This window comes from Pempheris klunzingeri, chromosome 17, assembly GCF_042242105.1.
Source record: "Pempheris klunzingeri isolate RE-2024b chromosome 17, fPemKlu1.hap1, whole genome shotgun sequence".
Taxonomy (NCBI): domain Eukaryota; kingdom Metazoa; phylum Chordata; class Actinopteri; order Acropomatiformes; family Pempheridae; genus Pempheris; species Pempheris klunzingeri.
The window spans coordinates 10051317-10072434 of NC_092028.1; the positions used below are offsets into that span (position 1 = coordinate 10051317).

The 21118-nt window shown below is 43.6% G+C and overlaps 1 protein-coding gene across 1 annotated transcript in view; it reads left to right on the top strand.

Annotated features, from left to right (window-relative positions):
* Window positions 1–743: 743 nt before the first annotated feature.
* usp43b (ubiquitin specific peptidase 43b) overlaps window positions 744–21118 on the top strand; it is a 61728-nt gene continuing 41353 nt past the window's right edge. The window contains exons 1-2 of the mRNA XM_070847607.1: window positions 744–1681; window positions 6076–6222. Coding sequence (XP_070703708.1) covers window positions 1055–1681; window positions 6076–6222 — 774 coding nt within the window. The 5' untranslated portion in view covers window positions 744–1054. The remainder of the gene's footprint in view (window positions 1682–6075; window positions 6223–21118) is intronic.

Consider the following 21118-nt stretch of genomic DNA (forward strand, 5'->3'; position numbering starts at 1 on the left):
TCAGCATCTTGTATAGACTATCGCAGATGATGTGTGGTGCTTGTAAAATAGCAATGACTTATGGTGACTTATGAACTTAAGGTCCATAAACGTTATTCAAACACCACGCTGCCTAAGTACAGCATTTAAGTACTTGTCAGAGGGAAATACTGCATTTGCTTTGACAGTTATCGCTACCAGTTTGATGAGAGGAAAGCTCCAAAAAAAAAATTAAAAATTTCATTCATACCCCATTCATTATGTCAAGACCCCTCAGATTTATTTGGAGCCCAGAGCATTTTGTTGGCAACAAGGTTTGAACCATTTGAATGAACAAACCTAATTGTATATATTGTAGTTAAACTGCAGTCCAGCAGCTACAACAGTAAAATGTGATGCTTAGTATTAACACACTGATGATGGCATAGGCCTGTACTGTAATATAACAGTCACACTGTTCTACTTGAAGTACATTTTGCTGATGACATGTCTGTACTTTTACTCGTGTGCATTTTAATTGCAGGACTTTTACTTGCATGGAGTGTTTCACACCTTGGTTTTGGTTCATTTGTAATTAACTAACACTTTTTCCATAGATAAATGAGAACATGTCTGTGTCCACTGTTGTTTTCTGCGCTGACCACATGAACCCGGGCTGTACACTGCTCTCTTATCGCCTTCGTGTGCTGGAAAGTGGGAGGGGGCGGCCGCACAATCACAAGCCTTCTCCGGGCGAACTTGGGAGCGATGGGAGGGGAGCGCTCAGTGCTGCAGCTGGACGGCGGGGCGGCTCGTGCTGTGCCGGGCATGACGAGATGCTGCCCGTGACAGCGGCGGCGGAGTCATAATGAACGCCTTCAGTAAGTGCTGGGATGGATGAGGAAGGTTCACCGTCAGCGCAGGGTGGAAGAACAGTGAGCTGTTGTGCCTCCTGGCTCCGCGATGGTGTCACCTCTGTGCGCTTTTCCCTCTGCTATCCGGACAGGGGACACTGGCGGAGAAGTGGCACACCGGCGTCGGAATTTACACCATTATCAGTCTGAGGACGGACGGGCGAGGGAGTAGAGGTGCTGTCATGGAGAGGCAGGGAAGAGTCAAGGAGGAAATGCCGACATCGAAGGAGGAGAAGCGCAAAGAGAAGAAGCCGAAATCTGGGAAGCTTTTCCGAAAGAAATCGTTGAAGTCCGTGGGGAGTTTTATGAACAGAATCATGAAAACTTTGGGCACTTTCACCCACTTTGGAGACGCTGACGCGCATGACGCGGAGGACGACGACGGGGGGTTTCGGAATGGCGCATCTTGCACCCTCAGCGCGAGCTCGGGGATTATCAGAGAGGATGTCCAGGTGGCTTGGGATCGCGTGGTGAAAAACACCTCGAGCACGTCGTCGTCTCTGTGCACCGGCAGAGAAAAACTCCTGTACCAGTACGGAGACAAAATCCCAGGTGTCCTGGGGCTGAAGAACCACGGGAACACCTGCTTCATGAACGCCGTGGTCCAGTGCTTGAGCAACACTGACCTGCTCGCAGAGTACCTGGGGCTGCAGCGGTACAAGCTGGACCTCAGTCAGACCAGAATAAACGGGGTGGTGAGAGGCGATGAGGCGCGCTTTGCCAACGGAGAAGTCACGGAGCAGTTGGCGTCACTTGTCAGGGCCCTGTGGACGCTGGAGTACACCCCACAGCTGTCTGTGGACTTCAAGGTACCCAAAGTCCAACACATGAGCCAAAACACAGAGCCCACGGGTGGATATCTGGAGCACAGAGGAGGCTCAGGGGTGTCTATTCCAAGTAATGGTGACATTAAAAAGTTAAGGTGTCAGTGGTTGTTGTTAACTGAGCTCGTGCTCCTACAATATTAGTTCAAACATAATCACATTCAGACAAAAAAAAAGGGGGGGGGGGTCTCAAGCCTTCCATCCCTTGCTATAATTGCAAATAGTGTAGCAACCATTCTCCTCCCACATCCAGTAACAAGCACAGAGTGCTGCTGCCTTGTGACTACAGTGTTTTCCTGCCAGGTGATAACGAGGCTGCTGCAGTCTGAGGGTACGGGGTCAGCAGGGGCCAGACTCCCCATTTATGACACCAAAAACTTTAATGATAAAAAGTTCACAGCGCCGGCATTGTTTTATGTACAACCTCAGTAGGTGTGTGGTAAGTTAATCATCACTTCCTAGTTGCAGCGCCGCGCAGCACTAACTAGGTAGTGTTGTACTTCCTCTCACGGCGTGGCGAGTGGAGTGAGGTACAGGTGACTGCTCAACTGTACATGGCACTGTTTATTCAGATGTGTTGCTGCTGTGGTGGAAAAGTACGTTGGTAAAGGAAGGATATGATTTACCGTAACACTTTCCTCCTTCCCTGAGGATCAGGAGCTGTGACAGAGCCCTATCAGGAGACCCTCAGGCTTTCCTCCTCTGCCCACGCTAGAGACATGGGTGGAGGGAGGGGTGCGGCATAACTGTACTTTATCTGCTTGCAGCTCTTTGCTCTGGATTTCCCTGAGCCATAGTTCAAGGCAAGAAGCAGATAATATAGAGCAGCGAACAAAGACGCTCCACAATGGATCTATTCTTGGAAATGCTAATTACTCTGTAAGAAAAGGATATAAGTGTAGCTACTGGAATATCTTGACCCCTACTGCATAGGCACTTTCTTTCCTCACACTCGATTGTATTGTAACAAGGGAGACGACGGTTTACCTGAGAGCCAACTACAGTAATTGCTGTCAGCTTTTTGCTACATTTGAAATGCAAGCATTGACGGTCAAAATGAATTTTAACATTTATTCTTCTTTTGCTCTCCCATCTGTTGTGCTCTCTGAAAAACTCTCCTCCCCTGTCAACCAGAATCCTCACTGCCAATAACTCTACACTTCCACTCATTTCCCTCTTATCTCACGGGACTCGGATATCAGATACTTTTAGGACAATAATCGGGAGGGAACAGCATGGAAACATCTTGGCAAGATTAAAAGACAGATTAAAAGAACAACACTAAACACTCCCCCTGGTATGTGATGAGATGTTTCCTGTGCTAAAGCACACACAGACAGACACACTCACTGTGCCTCTTGGCTGTGGTTTGTGACTGTAGGAGGTCCAGAGTTCATGCAGCTTAGGCCTTCTGAAATTGCCTGTTGAGTAATACCACAGCTGCCTGGAGGGAGGCATTATAAAATAATCAGATAGCTCCAAGTCTTGTGTCTGAGAGGCAAAATTAGCTCCCAGTTGCAGGGACTCCAGACAGCATAAATCACTCATAAACAATCCTCCAAAAATTATTGATTTTTATTTAAATGCTCAATTGATCTGTTGGGGTTTTTTTTAAGTTAATTACCAGACGTTGCAGACCTCTTATTGTGTTTTGTCAGAAGAACATTGGAAAGGTTCAGCTAAAGCAACCAGATTAAAAGGATTTAAAAGGACTACCTTTGGTACCATCATCACTTCACATGAATTTTGATAAGAAATGATAAAAGGGAAAGTGTTGAAAGGGATCCTCTTTTTTTGACAGGATTTACACTGTGCTACACTTTTCATTTGAACTGAATAATGCCGTTCACGTACACCTCCTTTTTAAATGTGGAATCATCCTCGTTTGATCAAAAGTTCTTCAAAGTTAATGAATCAGCAGTGCCCCCCCCCCCGCAGGTCAGTTGGCTGCAGAGTCTCAGTCAGGAGAAAAAAAACATAACAACAAAGTCTTGACGAATACTTGGCACTCTGCCACATTCCTGTACCACCTGGCTGGTAGGACAAGAGAGGTGGAAGAAGGGAGGAAGGTTCACTAAAGATAAAGCATCAACGTGCTGCTTTGTGGTATTTTACACTGCCAACGTGTCCTGAGCTTCCACTCTCACAGATGTGTCTCTGACCGCGCACTTGAAGGGTTGAGTTCCTTCAACCTGGGAGCAGATGTGCGCTTTTGATCTGGACAGTTCTTGAGCGTTTTCGGCATCCCCCCTGGCAGGATGGAGTGTTTGCACAGAGAGGCCTTAGCAGGGACAAAGCCTGAAACTCAAACAGTTACTCAACAGCCAATCTATCGGCCTCCATAACATGAGAGGCCTGAGAAAGAAGGTGACTGAACAGGAATGTCATACTCCCTGCACTGTGTATGGATGGGCCTGCTTAGGAGGCTAAATACATGTTGTGACGACAGTGGGTGCACAAGTATGTGTCAATATTTGCAGTTTCCATGTTCTGTAATGATTATCTATGTTGCTGGTCGCACTATGTCAGACGGCTTAGAGTAGAGCAGCAGAACCTAACTACATGTACCGTGGAAAAGAAACAGAAACGATTGAAATAGTGAGCCACGAATGATGAATACTTGCAATATGTAACATTAGCTAAATGACACAGAGGGTAAATGGAGTGTTTTCTTCTTGTGCCTGTATCTTTTAGTTAGATGATTACACACATTACAAACTGCCCAGTGGCCATTATGCCACAGAGAGCAATAAAAAACACAGCATTTTCCACAACCTCAATTATATTACTGAGACAATTGCCACCTTCAAAAGGCTTATGGTAATTACTATTATTACTTTGCTGCACAACAGCTTTAGGTTAGAATGTGTCCATGGCTGTCATGATTAATGCCAGAGCGTTTCTGCAAAGCAGCCCTGTAATGCTGTAATGTTAAGTGTGATAGTTTAGTCATATAGTATCTACATTATGGGTGGATGTAGCCGGCCTATATATGTGTGCAAATACATCCACAATATCCGTAGAGTACACTGTTAAGGCTGTAAAGATTTGCGAATCTAAGAAGACTGAAGATATTAGTGCAGGTGCAGTCTCTCCTGTCGAGCTCCGTCATAAAACCACAGCTGCCCGGCTGTATTGTTAACCTTTCATGTTTTGCGATCAGCTTATCTTTACATTTTTGCATGGATCCAAATCCTCATCACTTTTTCACTTTGAGATCTATGAGGCAAAGGAAGCTTCACTTTCAAGACAAGATCAGAAGAGAAGATTAGAGAAGCTTATTGCTCTGCCAAGACTTCACCAGCAGTTTTCCTCTGTTTATGAATTATTATGTTCACTCTTGCACTTGTCAGTAACCACGTCTCAGTAGCTACTTTGATGATGCAGTCCTGGCTCTACTTCCAATGATTTAATACTCTGGTCGTAGTGTAGAGCTCTCGCTTTTTTAATGTTTTAAAAGTGAAGCGTGGCATTGAGCTGCTGCACTGGAGAAATATTTAGCTACGCTACACGCTTCACTCCAGGACACCTCAGTGCCGGTTGGTAAAGGAACAAAGAGTGCGTTTTGAATCAGCATCTCTGCTCATCTTTATGAGAACTGAACTAGCAGCTCTTCAGCGACAGCCCTCTAACTTCATCAGACACCCTACATCACGTTATGGTGTAATAGCTGTAAGAGGCATATCACATATTAGTGGATTATAAAGCAATGATTACAGTCTGCTGTTCCCTCTGCTATAATCTCTCATCACTGCCTCTGCTTCTCCAGGCTGCCAGCTGCAGTTCATGCAGCTAATTCCTGCCTAATTGACTTGGGTGCCATTCACATCTGAAGTCACATTATACTGTGTGTGAGCTTAAGTAGTCTTCAACCCAATTTTTAAGGAAACTGCTATTCACACCTCGTTTTTTGATGTCAAACCTGAAATTTAGTTTCATGTGGAGAAAAGGGGCGAAGGCACTGCTTTCAGACAGTGAACTGTTTTTAAGTGTTAGACAAAGGCATATTGTGCAAATCTAAAATGAGTCTGCATCAGTCAAAGCGTGGGGCCAGGTGGAGACGAGCGAGGCATGAAGAGCTTTGGCGAAAATTTGCAATTCTAGGATTCCTCTGATCAGTGTTCTGTGGAGAAGGCATGGGGTAGAGCTGCCCAGCAACCACACCTACCTGTCAAAACCTGCAAACAAGTAACTCTCTGGATTTTGTATGAGAGAATTCTTTACAATAGATTTTAGCAAGACAGTCTTATTTGGCTCCTTCAGGTAGCCACCATGACTTTAATTCTGACCATTTAGTACACCTATTCAATCAAACTGTCATAATGATGTATCTTTAGTAAAATGACACGTTCACAGGTGTGCTTTTCTCCCCTCTCCAGACTACAGTGTCCAAGTATGGATCACAGTTTCGTGGGAATTCCCAACACGACGCCCTTGAGTTCCTCCTGTGGCTGCTGGACCGCGTCCACGAAGACGTCAATCTGGGCTCCCACAATAACAACAACAAGACCAAAGCTCCTGAAAAGGTACGACTCCGGCAGTCTGTTGGGTCATGTAGCAGCAGTCGACACGATAATTCTGCTCTTCACTAAGAGCAGCTCCCAGTGTCACTGAACAGGAAGCATGTTTAGTATAGTAACACTTTATAATAAAGGATCAAACTGCATGCTTAATTGATACATAACTAATACATGCTTCATTATGATTAAAAGCATGAATTAATGCATTAAGAACCCCTGTGGCTTGGTATGTACCAAGACAATATGCACTGCATGAAGAAATGTAGCTAAAGATTGATGTTGTAACATACAACACTGGCAATGTTTTCAGATGTTTTCCCTCCAGTGGTTCATCTTATTAATGTCCAATTGTGTTTGTTGTGTTGCTAATCTCACAGATAAGGAACTCCAGAGGTTTTTTTTGATAATTCCACGATGCTATCATCATAGGAAACTCTCCAGAGGTTTTATCTAGGTGCCAAAATTTGTTCTGCAGAGCAGTTTTCATGCCATCAAAACCAGTGTGGCGATCTAAGCTGAGCCACCTTTCCCTGTGTCTGATGTGCTGCCTGTGGACAAGGCGAGTACAAGTGTGGCGATTTGGCGTTTGATTTTCCCTCAGCACGTCTCCTCCTTGAGGTAGGCCTGCAGGCACAGTGCATCCTGATACTCCTTGAATGGAACTTTGAACTGCTCTGCTGGGAGCCATTAAGACAGAATTTTCATGTATTATTAAATACATGTTTTTACTTTTGAAATAGGCATCCTTCTTTTTTGTAGCTTTATCGGGGTGATAACCAGTGGCATAATTTATGAGAAGTGCTACACTTGCTGTTGGTGAGTCATTGCAAATAAATCTACTCAAACTCTGTGCCCTTTGTTCCCCGAGGCACTAACTGCAATGAGTTATTCTGTTGTTTCATCATTGTGGGATCAGGAGGTATCGAGATCAGAAGGTCTTACACTCGCAGGGCTACACATTGGATCATTTTAGATATAACATACATTTTTCTATGAAATTGTTATGACTGATATGAAACTCCCTCATCCCTCACAGCGTATCATTATAAAGCTAAAGTCATTTTGAATGTTATGGCTAGTCTATGGAATTAAGCTGAGCTCCTTCTCTTTTGTTTAAGTTTAAAGTCAAATCTTCCATTGGTATGTGAGTGATTAGATAAGGTAGTGAGACAAGTTAAGAGATAGTGACAGAAACCTGTGACTCTGGCTGTCTAACATAGAGAGAGTATGGACCACAGTTCATCTCCCTAGTTCACTATATCAGTGAGAATCTTACTTATATATAACTGCGCCAAGTTTCTTATTATTCTATTGTTCATACAGATTACCCTGATATTACACAAGCCAAGATTCCATCTCCCAGTGAGCTGAGTTGCCCTTTAATTCAGGATGAGAGCGACTAACAGGTGAGGCTTGGGATTGGAGGGGAGTCTGGACTGTGTCTCTTAGAGTGCACATGGCTCAGCGGAGGACGTGACAGGAGGTTAGGACTGGAGAGCTGCTGATAAGGTCTGTCATGATGAGTCTGCAGCACCCCAGAGAAAATGTCTCCACACCTTGTTAACACCCAAGGAGCTGGTGTGGTGTGGAGGACATAAACCTTTCAAAAACATGTTGACTTAATCCTGGATCCTGCTATATGAGGGTTTCAGCATCATTGGTATGGTCCTGTCTCCTTTTCTCTCACTATTTTTAATGAGGACTAGAGACAATGTATTTTAAGTTGTCTAAAACAACACAATCACTTTGGTCCAGACTAATGGATTGCCATGAAACCACAACAGACATTCATGGTCCCAACAGGATGAATTCCACTGACTTAAGTGATCCCATAGCTTTTCATCTGGCTCCACCATAAGTTTGGCATTATTCTATTTTAATGATGTTTTGGTACATGGTGATATCCACGGATTGAGAGGATGAATCCTAATGACTAATTAGTGCCAAAACAAGGTTTCAAGATGTTGAAATCTCTCAACATCTAAAATATCACTTGGCACAAATGTGTACCAAGATAAATCAAGATGACTTTTCCTGTCAGGCCTCCAGGGGGTTCACATTTCTGGTTTTGAGTGACATGTTACAACAGTTATTGGATGGATTGCAATGAAATTTGTTGCTCACATTCATGTCACCCTCAGGGTGATCCTCAGTTTTTCAGCCAGCATCATTATCACATCCAAATTTAGTTTTGTCCAGTACTTTGGTTTATGACCAAAAACCTGGAGAAGTACTGACATTTCCATCAGCTTTAGTTGTACTTTGTGTGTAGTGCTCATTAGCAGCTATTACCTTGGTGACACATTCAACTAATATAGTGTAGACTGTTGTTAATGTAGAAGGTTTGGTGACTATAGGTGGCACCTTTGCTCTTTGTAGATGATGATGTCCTTTTGGGAAGTGTGAACTGTACCCTCTGATGTTCACTAGGTCTGTTTGCAGAAACATGGATGCAACATGATGGGTACCTCCATGAGTGAATACTCCATGAATGCGTTTGAGTTCTTTTCCTGGAAAAAAGTCACGTGAAAAGTGGAAAAAATTGGGAGGTTGAGCATTGGTTGAGATGAGATTACCCACACTGGGTTGACTAAGTTTGCCAAGTATGTCATCCATGCATTTTATGATATATTGATGCCATGGTGACATACTTTGCAGAGTATGGCATCATAAGTGCACTGATGCAGCATGTTGGAGGTTCCTAATCAGTCAACAGATGTCTGCAACCTGCAGCTTTTCAGTTGTCTGAGCTTTGTGTGAAAAATTCAACCTCTGTGTACAGTTTATTATTAGTCTGTTTTCTTGTTAATCTTTGTGCCATTTTAGGTGCCACAAAATGACTCCTAACATGGCTACTTGTTTAATTAGGGGTCATTTCAGAAGAATGCGCTGCTGTAATAGAGAATACTGCATATGAATAAATATCCTCTGCAGTGAGTGAGAGAGAGTGAAAGCAAGGGAAGAGCAGTACTATGGCCTCTGTCCAGAGCAGAAAATCTCTTGTGACAGTTGTCTCTTATGTTTGTCCAGGCCTTCTGCCATCAGCCAGTGTGGGCTCTTTGCAGACACCAAGGTTGTCATGGATTTCAGCTTTATCAGTGAGGAACCATGCGGTCAGATAGGCCTCTGCTCAGTATCAGTAACGGGAGGGAAATAATTCCAGTAATTCTGTCTCCCCATGAATCAGAGTCCACTCCTTGCCTTTTTTCTCTGCTTCATCCCTTTCGTAGCCCTTACACACTGTACCTCTGTAGGAATGTACAGTAAAGCTGTGGTATGCAGCCTGCTATCACCGCTCCACCCACAAAGGAGCTTTGTGAGGGGCAGAAAGGGCCTCACTGAGGGCAGGAGAAGGGCAGCTGCAGGAAAAATGTCTCAATCACACTCTTCTAAAACTTAAAAGACCCATTTAGGATCATTTTGTGTGTTTGGTAGTATTTGTTGGTTCACCTCAGTGCTAATCTCCTCTGCTGCCACCCTGCTGGAGCTCTGGTGGTGTTGGCTGGCTGGCAGAGTCATCCAGGGTCACAGCCAGGCTGACGGGAGCCGTCAGGCCCGCTTGCCAGTCCACGCACGTTCCCACTCACAGCCAAGCAGTCGGCAAGCTCCATCCTCTTCTGCTGCTAGTTCAGACGCCTGAGGGTCTATGCTAATTGTTTTTAAGCATGTGTTGTTGGTTACCACTTAGCACAGGACAGCCAGACCTTAAAGACAAAGTTAAGGTGAGGAAACCCCCTCTCCCCCTCTTCGTCCACTGTCTCCTTGGGCTCGCTATGCAGTCGCAATCACTGAATGTGAGTAGCTGGAGCTGAAGTATTTTGTATCTGTAATGGAGGGTGACAGTTCACAATCCTGCACACACACGAAAAGACATACACTACACACATTCTAACATTTACCGTTGACTCCCCATGGCTTTTACTCATGTGGTGTACATTCTCCCATGGTTTGTTGTTCATTTATCACTTGGGAAACACAGTGCAAGTGTGAAGCTCTCTCTCTCTCTCTCTCTCTCTCTCTCTCTCTCTCTCTCTCTCTGTCTCTCTGTCTCTCTGTCTCTCTCTCTCGGCTCCATGAATGTGGCTCTTTGTAAGTCACAGGAAGAAAGAGACACTTGTTGTGCAGCCCTAGTACAGAGACGGAGAGGTGAGACTGAGTTCTTTGCAGTAGCGCGGCTTTGGTTGGGGGAACAGTAAGCAGTAGTGACAGCCAGAGAGATGGGGAAACGGAGAGAAATTACTTCTTTGCTTCTTTGTGACAAAAAATGCTGTAGAAACGGTAGATTGTGGGTGTTTTACATGTGTCTTGTCAAGCAATAGCATTGTTTTTGGAACAAAGACGACCTCTCCCTGGATAGGAAATTACCAAAAGACGGAAATGCACTTATTGTATCATCATCAGAAGAACAGGAAAACCATATGCTAAAGTTTTTGCCTGGGCTTTGCTGTACATATGAGTGACTGGATAAAATCTCACCTACAGTACAATGACAATAGCAGAACGATACTGTATGTTCACAGTAGGGATGCAAGTGTTAGGAATTTCCAAAATGGGTTATTAAATGTGTTAATTATTTTCAAAACTGTGTCTTCAAAGTAAAGTAAAGCAAAGTAAATGAGATATCTGAGCAATAAATAAATCAAATGAACATGATTTAAACTATGAGAATAAAATAATGGCTTCACTTCCAGCTGTGCTCTGAATCTCATGTTGTCATTCACCAAATTACAACATTATTGAATTGCTCCATAACTTTATTAGAGCGCATGAATTAGATGAGACTGAATCTAGCACTTAATAGTTTAATCCCCATTCCTCTTTTTTCCCTTAAAAAAGGGCAGCGGCTTTAAATAGCTACAATCCAGTAAACATAAATTAGGTTACACCAGTCCCCAACTTTAGTGCTTTTTAAAAGAAAAGAAGTATACCTTATCTACATAGTCCAGGTGAGAGCTGTGTGTTCTCTGTAAAAAAAAAAAAAAAAAACACCTGCTCAGATTGGGCAGATGTCTCAGGAAGGCACAAATACCGGCAACATTACCAGTGCAGGAAGTCCCTAAACGTTTTGCTCCACCTTTTAATTGGATTTACATCCAAAGAAGGTTGCTTAGAAATCCAAAGTCTTTTGCTTCGATGTTGGAAAGCACTACTTGTCCCCAGCATTAGCATCGCAATGTTCTTTCCGCTGTTTGACTTGCAGCTTCTGGCCTGCAGTGACTGAGCAGCTGTTAGCTTGTTCTGTTGAGGCTGGTGGTTTGGCAGTAGCCTGAGCATCTGGATAGCTAACTACCTTGGACAGCTGTCAGACAGCAACTTGGTGGGATTTTCACAGTGTTACTTTACTGAAGAAGTCACGACACATACCAACTGAGTTTACGCTGCTCGTTCCTCGTCTATCATTTAATATGTTTTTAATTAATTACTACTGGAGATGAACTAAGACTCAATGAATCATTGACATCCTTAGTTGAAAGTTAAACTCAGACAATACAAGAAAGATCTGTCCTCATGTAAGTGACTATACAGTAGCTCTCAGGGTCAGTAGGTCTGTCCTGTATGTTCTCAGAAACACAAGACTGAATGAGGGTTGATAAGGCTGGTCCTCTTCCTCCTCCTCCTCCTCCTCCTCCTCCTACACATTAACAGTACAACAATCACAGTGTGCCTTTCCTTCCCTTCCCCTGCCTGGAGATTTGATTTGTACTATGTGGGCGTTTGTGTACTGAAATTAGAGGTTACATCCAGACAGTGACCCAGACATTGTACCGAGGTTGCCCATAAACGCACCTCTAAACCCACAGCAGAGCAGTTCAGTTGCCTGTGTGTGGTCAGTGCTGCTCCCCTCTCTTGTCAGGGCTGGATGCGAATGGCTCTGTTGTGATTCTTGTGTGTTGTTTTCTGCTGTGTGTGTGTGTGTGTGTGTGTGTGCGTGTGTTTCCTCACCGCTCTGCCTTTGATTCTGTCTGCCCTGCCAAGCTGAAATGGCTTCCTGTGGCTCGGAGCCACCCAGCTGGAAAAGCAGCTTGGAGAGGGAAGGGTCTGAATATGACCACTCTGTGCTTGAGGTCCTCTCTCACCTCCGACTCAGATCAGTGTTGATTGCCTAAGAGCTTTAAGCCCCCAACTGATGCTAAGATGGGAGTTGGCAGTGTGTAGATATGAATCTGAAATGATCTTAACATGTTCATCTAAATATAGTCAGTATATCTCTGTCATGGAGGTTAGATTTGAGGCCAGGCAGGTTTCCTAAAAAGGGAGCCGGTGGTTTGTTGGCTGGGGTTGCTCACTGTGGCACAGACACAATTAAGCTGCAACTGTCTGACTGCTCCAGACAACACAATGCATCACGGCTGGTTTAAAGAACAGTTAAAGGACATTTCTATAAACTGCACTCATGCTCTGCAGGGAACCCAGCCTAGAAAACATTTTCTCATTAAGTTGTGGAGTGCTTTAAGATAAAAGGAAACAAAGTTACCATTTGCCTTTGCGGGATTTTGACTTTTCAGAGAGGCTACATGGGTCTAAGTACTTAAAAAGTTAAATATTCCCCTGTTAAAAGTTTAAATCAGCTTTGAACCCTCATAGTTTTGTCTCCAGACATGCTTTGCCTGAGAAGAAATGAAGTTCTTCATCTTGTTTTGCAGAGACATATAGTTAAATAGCAGACTGATTCTTTATCTAATATAAAGAAATTGTCTCGTGCTCAAATTATTCCCAACCCTGCTCGTACTGATTGGCAGACAGCACTGATCCCAACAATTTAAGTGATTCAGAATTGCTGAGTGGAGGCTTTCCAGAGAGTGTGTCAATTCAATTGCCTGAAACCAGGCTGACTGGAATGATTTAAACTGTTGTTGATAGAAATAATTCAAGCAGGGAGGCGTGCCTGTCACGCCAAGTCCAGTTTTAATGTGTTATCTTGAGTTAAATTGAATCTGCCTGTGAAGATGAATGGATTTTTTTGAAAAGCAATAATTATCAACCTAGCCTCACCAACAAATGCCAGTCTCCAGATAGAGCTTTAGTCGAATACCTACAGCAAAGTTTGCATTTGCACAAGCTTATACTTTTAATCCTAATTGTATTTAACACTCTTCATGATGGCCATTAAAACTCTACCTAAGCGACAGGTACCAGAGGCTCCTGTGTGTGTCTCTTGGCTGATGTGTGTAGTTATTTTACCCTCATCTGTGTTGCCACAGTCATCAGCAGCAGCCCCAGAAGCAGAAGGGTAATGATAAACTTCATCAGCGCAGGAGGCCGACCCGCCTGCATTAGCATTAATTTCCGCCTTAACGTGTCTTGCTGCTCTCTTAAAGGTGGAATAAAACTTCTTAGGAGACATCTCACAAAGTCATATTCATCAATAACATTTCTGGTGAATTTCTCCCAAGTTTGTTCTTAGATTATAAGAGAACGCTGTTCAAACAGTCTGTGTCTGTGTGTTTTATGCCGTCTTTTTCTTTGAGAGGACGGATGCAGCACATAGATAAACAACTCATCAGTGAGCAGTTATTGGCTCAACTGGAGGCTAAAATGTTTGTTATGTTATTGAAATGCATTATTTACTACAAAGTTATGAACTCTCACCACTGATACTGAGTTACCAGTGTAACTCCACTCTGTGTATAGAAAACAACAAACTGTCAAACAAGCTGGCTGCTCCAGTGTGTTTTTAATTCCAGGTGCTCATGCAAAGTTTCAAACTAATCGCCTGATAAAAAGTGAAGAAAATGTTTAAACTTACAGTCAGAAAAACGACAAAGAGTAAACTTTGGTCTTAGCTAACCTGTAAAGTACTGCAGACAGCTTTAGGTACGTTAGCTTACTGACGCAACGGAGCGGAACAGAAAACTGTACTTGATATGGATTATGACGTTTGGCCGACACATGCTCCACTTCAAGGAAGAGCTCCACATTTTGGAGAATATGTTTATTTGCATTATTGCTGAGAGTCAGATCGATACCACTCTCATACCTAAATAGGAAGCTACTGCGAACAGCCAGTTAAAGTTCACCCCTGTTTCCACTCTTTATGCTAAGCTAAGCTAACAGCTGCCGGTGCCAGCGACATATTTACCACACAGACATGAGAGTGGTGTCATCTTATCTACCTATGCAAGAAAACAAATAACGTCTAACTGTTCCTGAAACAAACTCATATAGCTGGAGCCTATCCCACCATGCATTGGAAAAAAGCCGATCACGATCAAGGTTCCAGCCCACTACAGGAGGAATATCTGAAGGCACGAACTCACATTCAGACTTGAGAGAGAGAGATTTAGACTCTCAAGTACTTTTTTTTTTGGATTGTGGTAAGAAACAGTGGAAACCCAGCTGGGAATGTAAACTCAGACAGAGAAAAGACTGGCAGGAAGTAAAGTCTGGGTCGTTCTTACTCTGTGTACGCAACTGCTTGGAACAAATAGTGCTGTGGAAAATGAACAGGTTCAAAGGAGGAGGTGTAGAGAAACCAGACCAAGACTCATCATATTGTTATAATATTAGCACTTTCATTATATTTACTCAAACTCGTTTTTTTGCAGCCTCAGCCTCTGTCTGTATTTATGACTCAGTTTGTGGTCAGATTATTTGAGCAAAGGGCTTTTGGTGAGGTCACAGTCATCACTCACCACTCAACTCATGTGCTTTTAAAATGTGACTCATTCACACCCAAAACAAAGACACTTGTCATGAACTTTCTCCACGTGGTTGCTTGTTTTACTGCCCCACACTGTCCGTCAGTAAGCGTGTTGACAGTTCGTCAAGACTTTTTAGCACGTAATAGAGCCTCCCCCCTGAACAGCTTCTCATCTTGGCTTCCTCTTGCCTTTGTTCCTGTCACCATGTCTGTCTGATCCATCACATTTTTTCCCCTCCGTCTCGTTTCATTTCTCTTGTCGAGAGTCCTTTGATTTCCATCTGGCCTTGATGAAATTCATTTTGAGGACTGTGCTCTCTTGTCGTTAGGCTCTTGTTCTCAGGCTAGCAGAGGCAGCATCCACACTGCCTCCACAATGGTGTGCATCCTTCCCCTTCAGAGGGTGGGGTTCAGTGACCATCATGTAAGTTAAGATTTTGACCTGATGATGATGCTAGATGAAATGTTCAAGGATCACCAAAATGATTACAATTCATCCTGCAAGGAACGTGCATGTCTTTATTTCATAGCAGTCCACTCAATATCTGTTGAGACATATGACTCAAAGTCACAAATGGCACAGATAGAGGATGAATGAAGGGATCATCAAAGTCATCAGGATTGTCGGTGAACCATGAATCCACAAATTGTGGTTCTAACACAAGTAGATATTAAGATGTGGATATCTGTACCACATGTTATGGCAATACATCCCATCGTTGTCAAGGCATGTCAGTGAAAAACGCCATCAACATGGTGGCATTAGAGGAAAAGTCAGTGGGTCATCAAAGTCAATAAGGTTCGTCTTCTGGGGACCATAAAGGTCTGTCCAAAATGTCAGGGCCATCCATCCAACGGCTGCTGATGGACCAAACTGGTGGAATGACCACTAACAACTGGCTGCTCAGTGATGATGTGCTTTACCAAAGTGCTTCCAAAGCGGCCTCAGCTGCTTGGCAACTCACCTTTGCTCTGGAAACAAACTTTACTTCATGACACTCTGTAGCTTTAGGGGCAGATTCATTATGTTGTTTATACCTTGGCACAGTGAGGTCAGAGCACAGAAAAGATGCATGAAACCAGTAGGGAATTTGGTATTTTGCTCAAAGGCTGTTTGCTTGCTCACAGGGAATCACTGTGGTTGCTACAGATATAAATGTAATGCCAACGTAGCCTAATACTTTTTCTGTGGGGGAAATTTAAAGCAAATTGAAGAGCTGACAGAAATTATAGCTGCATTATAGGTGCACTATTGACCCTACCCATGACCCTACTGATAGCTGCAATCTAGACATGTGTAATGACCTGTGTCAGGGTCAGTCTGCCTGCTGTCCTGTCTTGCCAGTCAAAACTAGAGCAGACTAAACCTAACATAATGTATAGCTACTGTACACACAGCAGCCAATCAGTTACAAGCCTAAGGTCAGTCCGAGTCCATACACTCATGTCTGGGCACTTACCATGTCCATACAAATGTACCCCACCCTGAGTGATTGTCCACAGGGAATAATGGGCTGAAGGTCAGAGAGAAAAGCTTCCATCGTCGGTATCATTGGGACTATTTATAGACAGGTACGCATGCGACAGGAGGCAGTGTTGAAGGAGACTGTCCATTATTTATCAAAGCTCTGTATGTCAGCTGTGTGTACTACTTTGACTTTCAGAGTCATTCAGTTACTCAATAACACTCTATTTTCTCGAGCTCTATCTCCATCTGTCCACGTCCATACGCACACACACACACATGAAGCATCTCTACGCCTGCTCCACATTTCTCCGTCTCCCCTCCTGCGTCTCTCTTTTGCGATCACACGGAGATTTAGGTGCTGTTGGGTCTTGTTCTCAATCACTCCACTATAGTGCTTTCTCCAGCAGCAGCACATGTCCATCCCTGTGTGTTTCCATGGCTTGTTTAAATTATTCACATCAGGGCCATTACTGGGAACACTCGGCCCCCTCCCCTTTACAATCTATCTCCCCCACCATCCATGAAAACCCATCAGGATGAGACAGGTGATCTGTGAGCATGGGGGGGCACATTCACCACAGTGGAGTATGAGTGCCTGAGTTCCTTTACAGTGGATCTACTCACAGAGATGAATCACTCCCAGCAACATTTTTGGGGGTGAATTATTGAAAGCCTCCTCGATGAGACAGAGTGCACCGTTAATCTGTGCAGTTTCGGGCTTTCATGGGCTTTCACGGGCTTTCATACAGATGACCAGGAGTCAACAGTGTTGGGTTTAACAGAGACTTGGTAGTGAGCTCCTCCTCTGTGTTTGCGTCCTCGCCACTGAAATAGATGATGAATAAATGCTGTGCTGTTTCCAAGGCTGCCAAGTCTCTTTTTAATAACATTGATCTCACTGTGGAAATGTCCTCTGAGCAAAATGAAAGGCCTCAAGGAGTGATTTCTTAGCAGATAACAGCATGAGCTTTTTTCTTACCACTCTTATTTCGACAGTCTTGTACTCGTGTGCATATGCATATTTTTTCGGGGAGAAAATCCTCCTGTTTAGGGACAAGTCATCTGTCTGTGTCAAGATTGTGCAGATTGTCAGTATATCTTGAAATGATATTTCCATTAAAATACACTCAGCTTGTATTCTGTGTTGTTTAAAGAAGATGATGCTTTTGAGGACTGATCTTCCCCAGCCAGCTGCCCAACAATGCGCTTATCACGTGCAGCTCTCTCCATCACTCCGGCCCCTCTCTCTTCCTCTGTAAGTCAGCTGTCTATGAACTCTGGCCTCCTGCTGACAGTGCTGAGCCAGCGCCCAGGCCCCAACCCACCACTCAGTTGCACGCCGTATCTTTGTCATTTATCTAAATCCTGGAAATCAATTACAGCACACTAAGGTGCCAGGGTGAGGGATTTGAGTTTTAATTTTCTCGGTGCTCCTCTGGCACTGGCACACGCCCCTCTCCTGGCATTGAGGCTTATGGATTAAGCAGAGGTAGACAATTCTCTGGCTTTACATATCTTGGATATTAGCAAGTTGCACATTTTGTGTTTATATTTCTCTATGTTACCTTTTCAGATATGAGTCGCTATGTTTTGACCACGAAATAGTGCAGATCCATTGCATTTTGGAATATTCTCTCTGCTCAGCCATTAACGTCGGTCCTGAGTTACAACTTGCCCTCCATAAATTTAGATATTCTAGTAACCTCCATTATGGCAAAGTGCTCATAAAGAAAAGTTTGCTTGTAAAGTTTGTAATGTGAACTGCTACATTTGTAGTGAGTAACATATTGTCTTTTTCAGGATCATTATCATAATGTGGGCACACCTGTTGTGGTGCAGACACATTTTGCTTCCCAGTCATTTACTTTATGAATGAAGCGAGACACATTAGTTTTTCTAACCTTTTACACTGCAGACATTTTGACTTATCATAGCAGGAAAGACACAGGTGGAATAACTACAGTAAGATCAATGCTGGCTCTGTTCTATGAAGTGTCTCAGGAAGCCTCTCCAGTGAGCCAACGTGCACTAATGCTGATAATGAAACCTGACATGGCCAGGTGTCAGAAGAGATTATGTTTTTGGGTTGTCCGTCAGTCGGTCCATACATACGCCTGTCCGTCCGTTAGTCCATCCCATTCTTGTGGCCATGATACCTCAGGAACATTTTGAGGTGGCACAAACATCCAAATAGTGGAGGCACACAATCGTGAGGCGGTCATATTAGTCAATTTCCACTTTTCTTCACTTCACTTCACTTCACTTCATTTACACTTAAACAATTGTGACACCATGAATGTCTTCCCGGAGAGACTGAAAATGTGCCATTATCTCCATATTTAAACTATTATCTCATCACCTCCCCCCAAACCAACGTTTTTTTTACAGTCCTTCAAGACAAACTAAATCAGCAGCCACTATGTCAGCCACACAGGTAGCAACACAGGTGGTATTTTTTTTCCCAGAGGAGCCCCTGCTCATCGCAGAGCTGCTGAAATAATGTGATAATCAGAGGTGACAAGCCAAGTTAAAGTGCCAATTAATATAAGTTTTATTTGAAAGGCAACCTTTTCATTTATACGCTGTTAATTTGACAGTAATTACAAGAAATATTTAAATAATATGTAATATTGCAGTTCCACGAATTGGTAGAAGTGCAGTTACTCTGTATGCTAACGTGGAACAAAAATTGAGGCAGCATCAGCCGTGGAGGTCGGCAGCATCAGTGCTGTAGGAAATGTGCGGCTGTAGGAGAGATTTCTTTTTGCCCATGTGGAAGCCGACTACCGGTCAGACCTGACTCTAAAAATAGCTTCTCAGATTTTTTTTTTCCCCTCCACAGCCTGCCTGTTTAGTTGCATTTTTATCAGTTTGAAGTTGGCATATTTTTCTGACAAGCAATTTCAAAGATAGCATCTCAATTTCAGATCAGCGCATGGGTCCTCTTGAGATGGACCCCTTTTCTGTCAGGGTCATTAAACAACCTGTAAAACAATTTCTTCAACCAGCAGCAGTCACGGCTCACTCAAAGGGATTTGCTATCTGACCATGATCATTTAGATGACTGGGACCTTATCAGAACCACACGCCACTGGGCACGTAACCTGAAGATGTGGGCTTAAATGCCCACATCTTCAACAGCCACAGCCAGTGCCTTCCAGTCTTTTGACATGGCAGAGCTAGGCATGGATTTCTGAGAAGTGATAAGACTGACTGTGTCTGCACTCGGTGACCTCAATGTTGCTTTGTTATCTCTACATAAAGATAGCAATGGAATCCATTATCAAGTATGTGGAGGAAAGAAAGGGGGTGAAACACAGTCCATTTGATTAGGAAATAAAATGCCTGAAGGGTTGCACTCTTCCTCTCTCACTTACTTTCACTATACATTGCATTGTTTTACCTGAAGTAAGAAGATCAGCTGGGTTGAACCTCCCCTTTTGGCAGTCCTGGCATTTTGTGGGAAAATATGACTAAGAAAAACCCTGACATCCATGCAGAGAGGAAAGAGTGAGAGACGGGGTAGAGTTTGTCATTGTACGTGCCTGTTGAAGCACAGAGCAGCAGGAAGGTCAGGTTTCAGCCTCGCGCTCAGGCTTTGCAAAGCTCAAATGCTCTCAGAAGAATAGACTCAGGATTTGAAATGGTGGTGAACTCTGTCTGTCTCTGTCTCGCACACACTGTTTCGCAGACAAACACACACGCCCTCCACTTCCCTCTCCCCTTTAGAAATTCTAAACCTCCTTTCAGCTTAGTTTGTGAGCGGAGGTCATGGTCGAGCTACGAGCCTGGGAACAGTGGCTGCCAGTATGGGACCAGGAGCTAAAAATCAGAGGAATAGTAAACAGAGAGAGAGCATGTGTCAACAGAGGAGGCTCGGAGAGTGCATTTCCGTTTGGCACGGTGTAAAAGCACAGCTGAAAAGATATGAAGACTTAATGCATACTCAAGTACCTGACTTTTAACACTGGCTATTGTGGGGTTGATGGCGTACGAGCAGAGAAATGTTAACAAGGTGCTTGTATGCCACATGATGGCCTTTTAAGCAGAACCACTTGGTAAGTGAAAGGGTGATTTTCAGGACAGTTTCCAAGACTGGTAAGGTGTGTAAGGGAGTTGATACTGTACAGAGATGTCCTAACTGATACAGTTATGGTTGCTTATTTTAACTTTTAGCACTTTTCCATTTTAGTCTTAGCTCCCTTACAGTCAAGATGGCGGTGAAGATAACAGAACCTGGGGGTTTATTCATCTTCTATGGATATCAGTTTTTGAGCCACAACAAAGGTAAAAAAAAATGTTGATGGAATGAAACCACTTACTTACTTTGGCTTACAAATGTGGGTGAAAATGCCGAAAAAAAGAATCCGCCAACACTAACGTGAGCACCACATAAGATTCCACACTGAACCAGTTATTGATCACCCTTTCCAGCCAGTTAAGAGGAGTCAGTAGTCTGAGACAGATCAAATGTTATTTTATGTAAAACAACATTATAAATGTCACGAACTGTAAAGCTGACGCAGAAGGTTATTCTGTTAGTTCAGTGTCATTAAAGCAGAGTGTGTTTGTGAGGCTCTAGCTGTGCATACCATTCCACACATTGGTTCTGTGACCTTGCAAGTTTCTTTTTTATCGTTTTTCTCCTCTTCTTTTATCTTAATGCCGGGGCAGCTTCCCCTGGGTGAGTAGATGGAAAAAAATAAAGACAGGGACTTCCCTGGGTTTCATGTTTAGATCAGTGCTGCTTTCCACCACTTTTGAATATCACTGTAAAAAAGGAAAAGCATCAC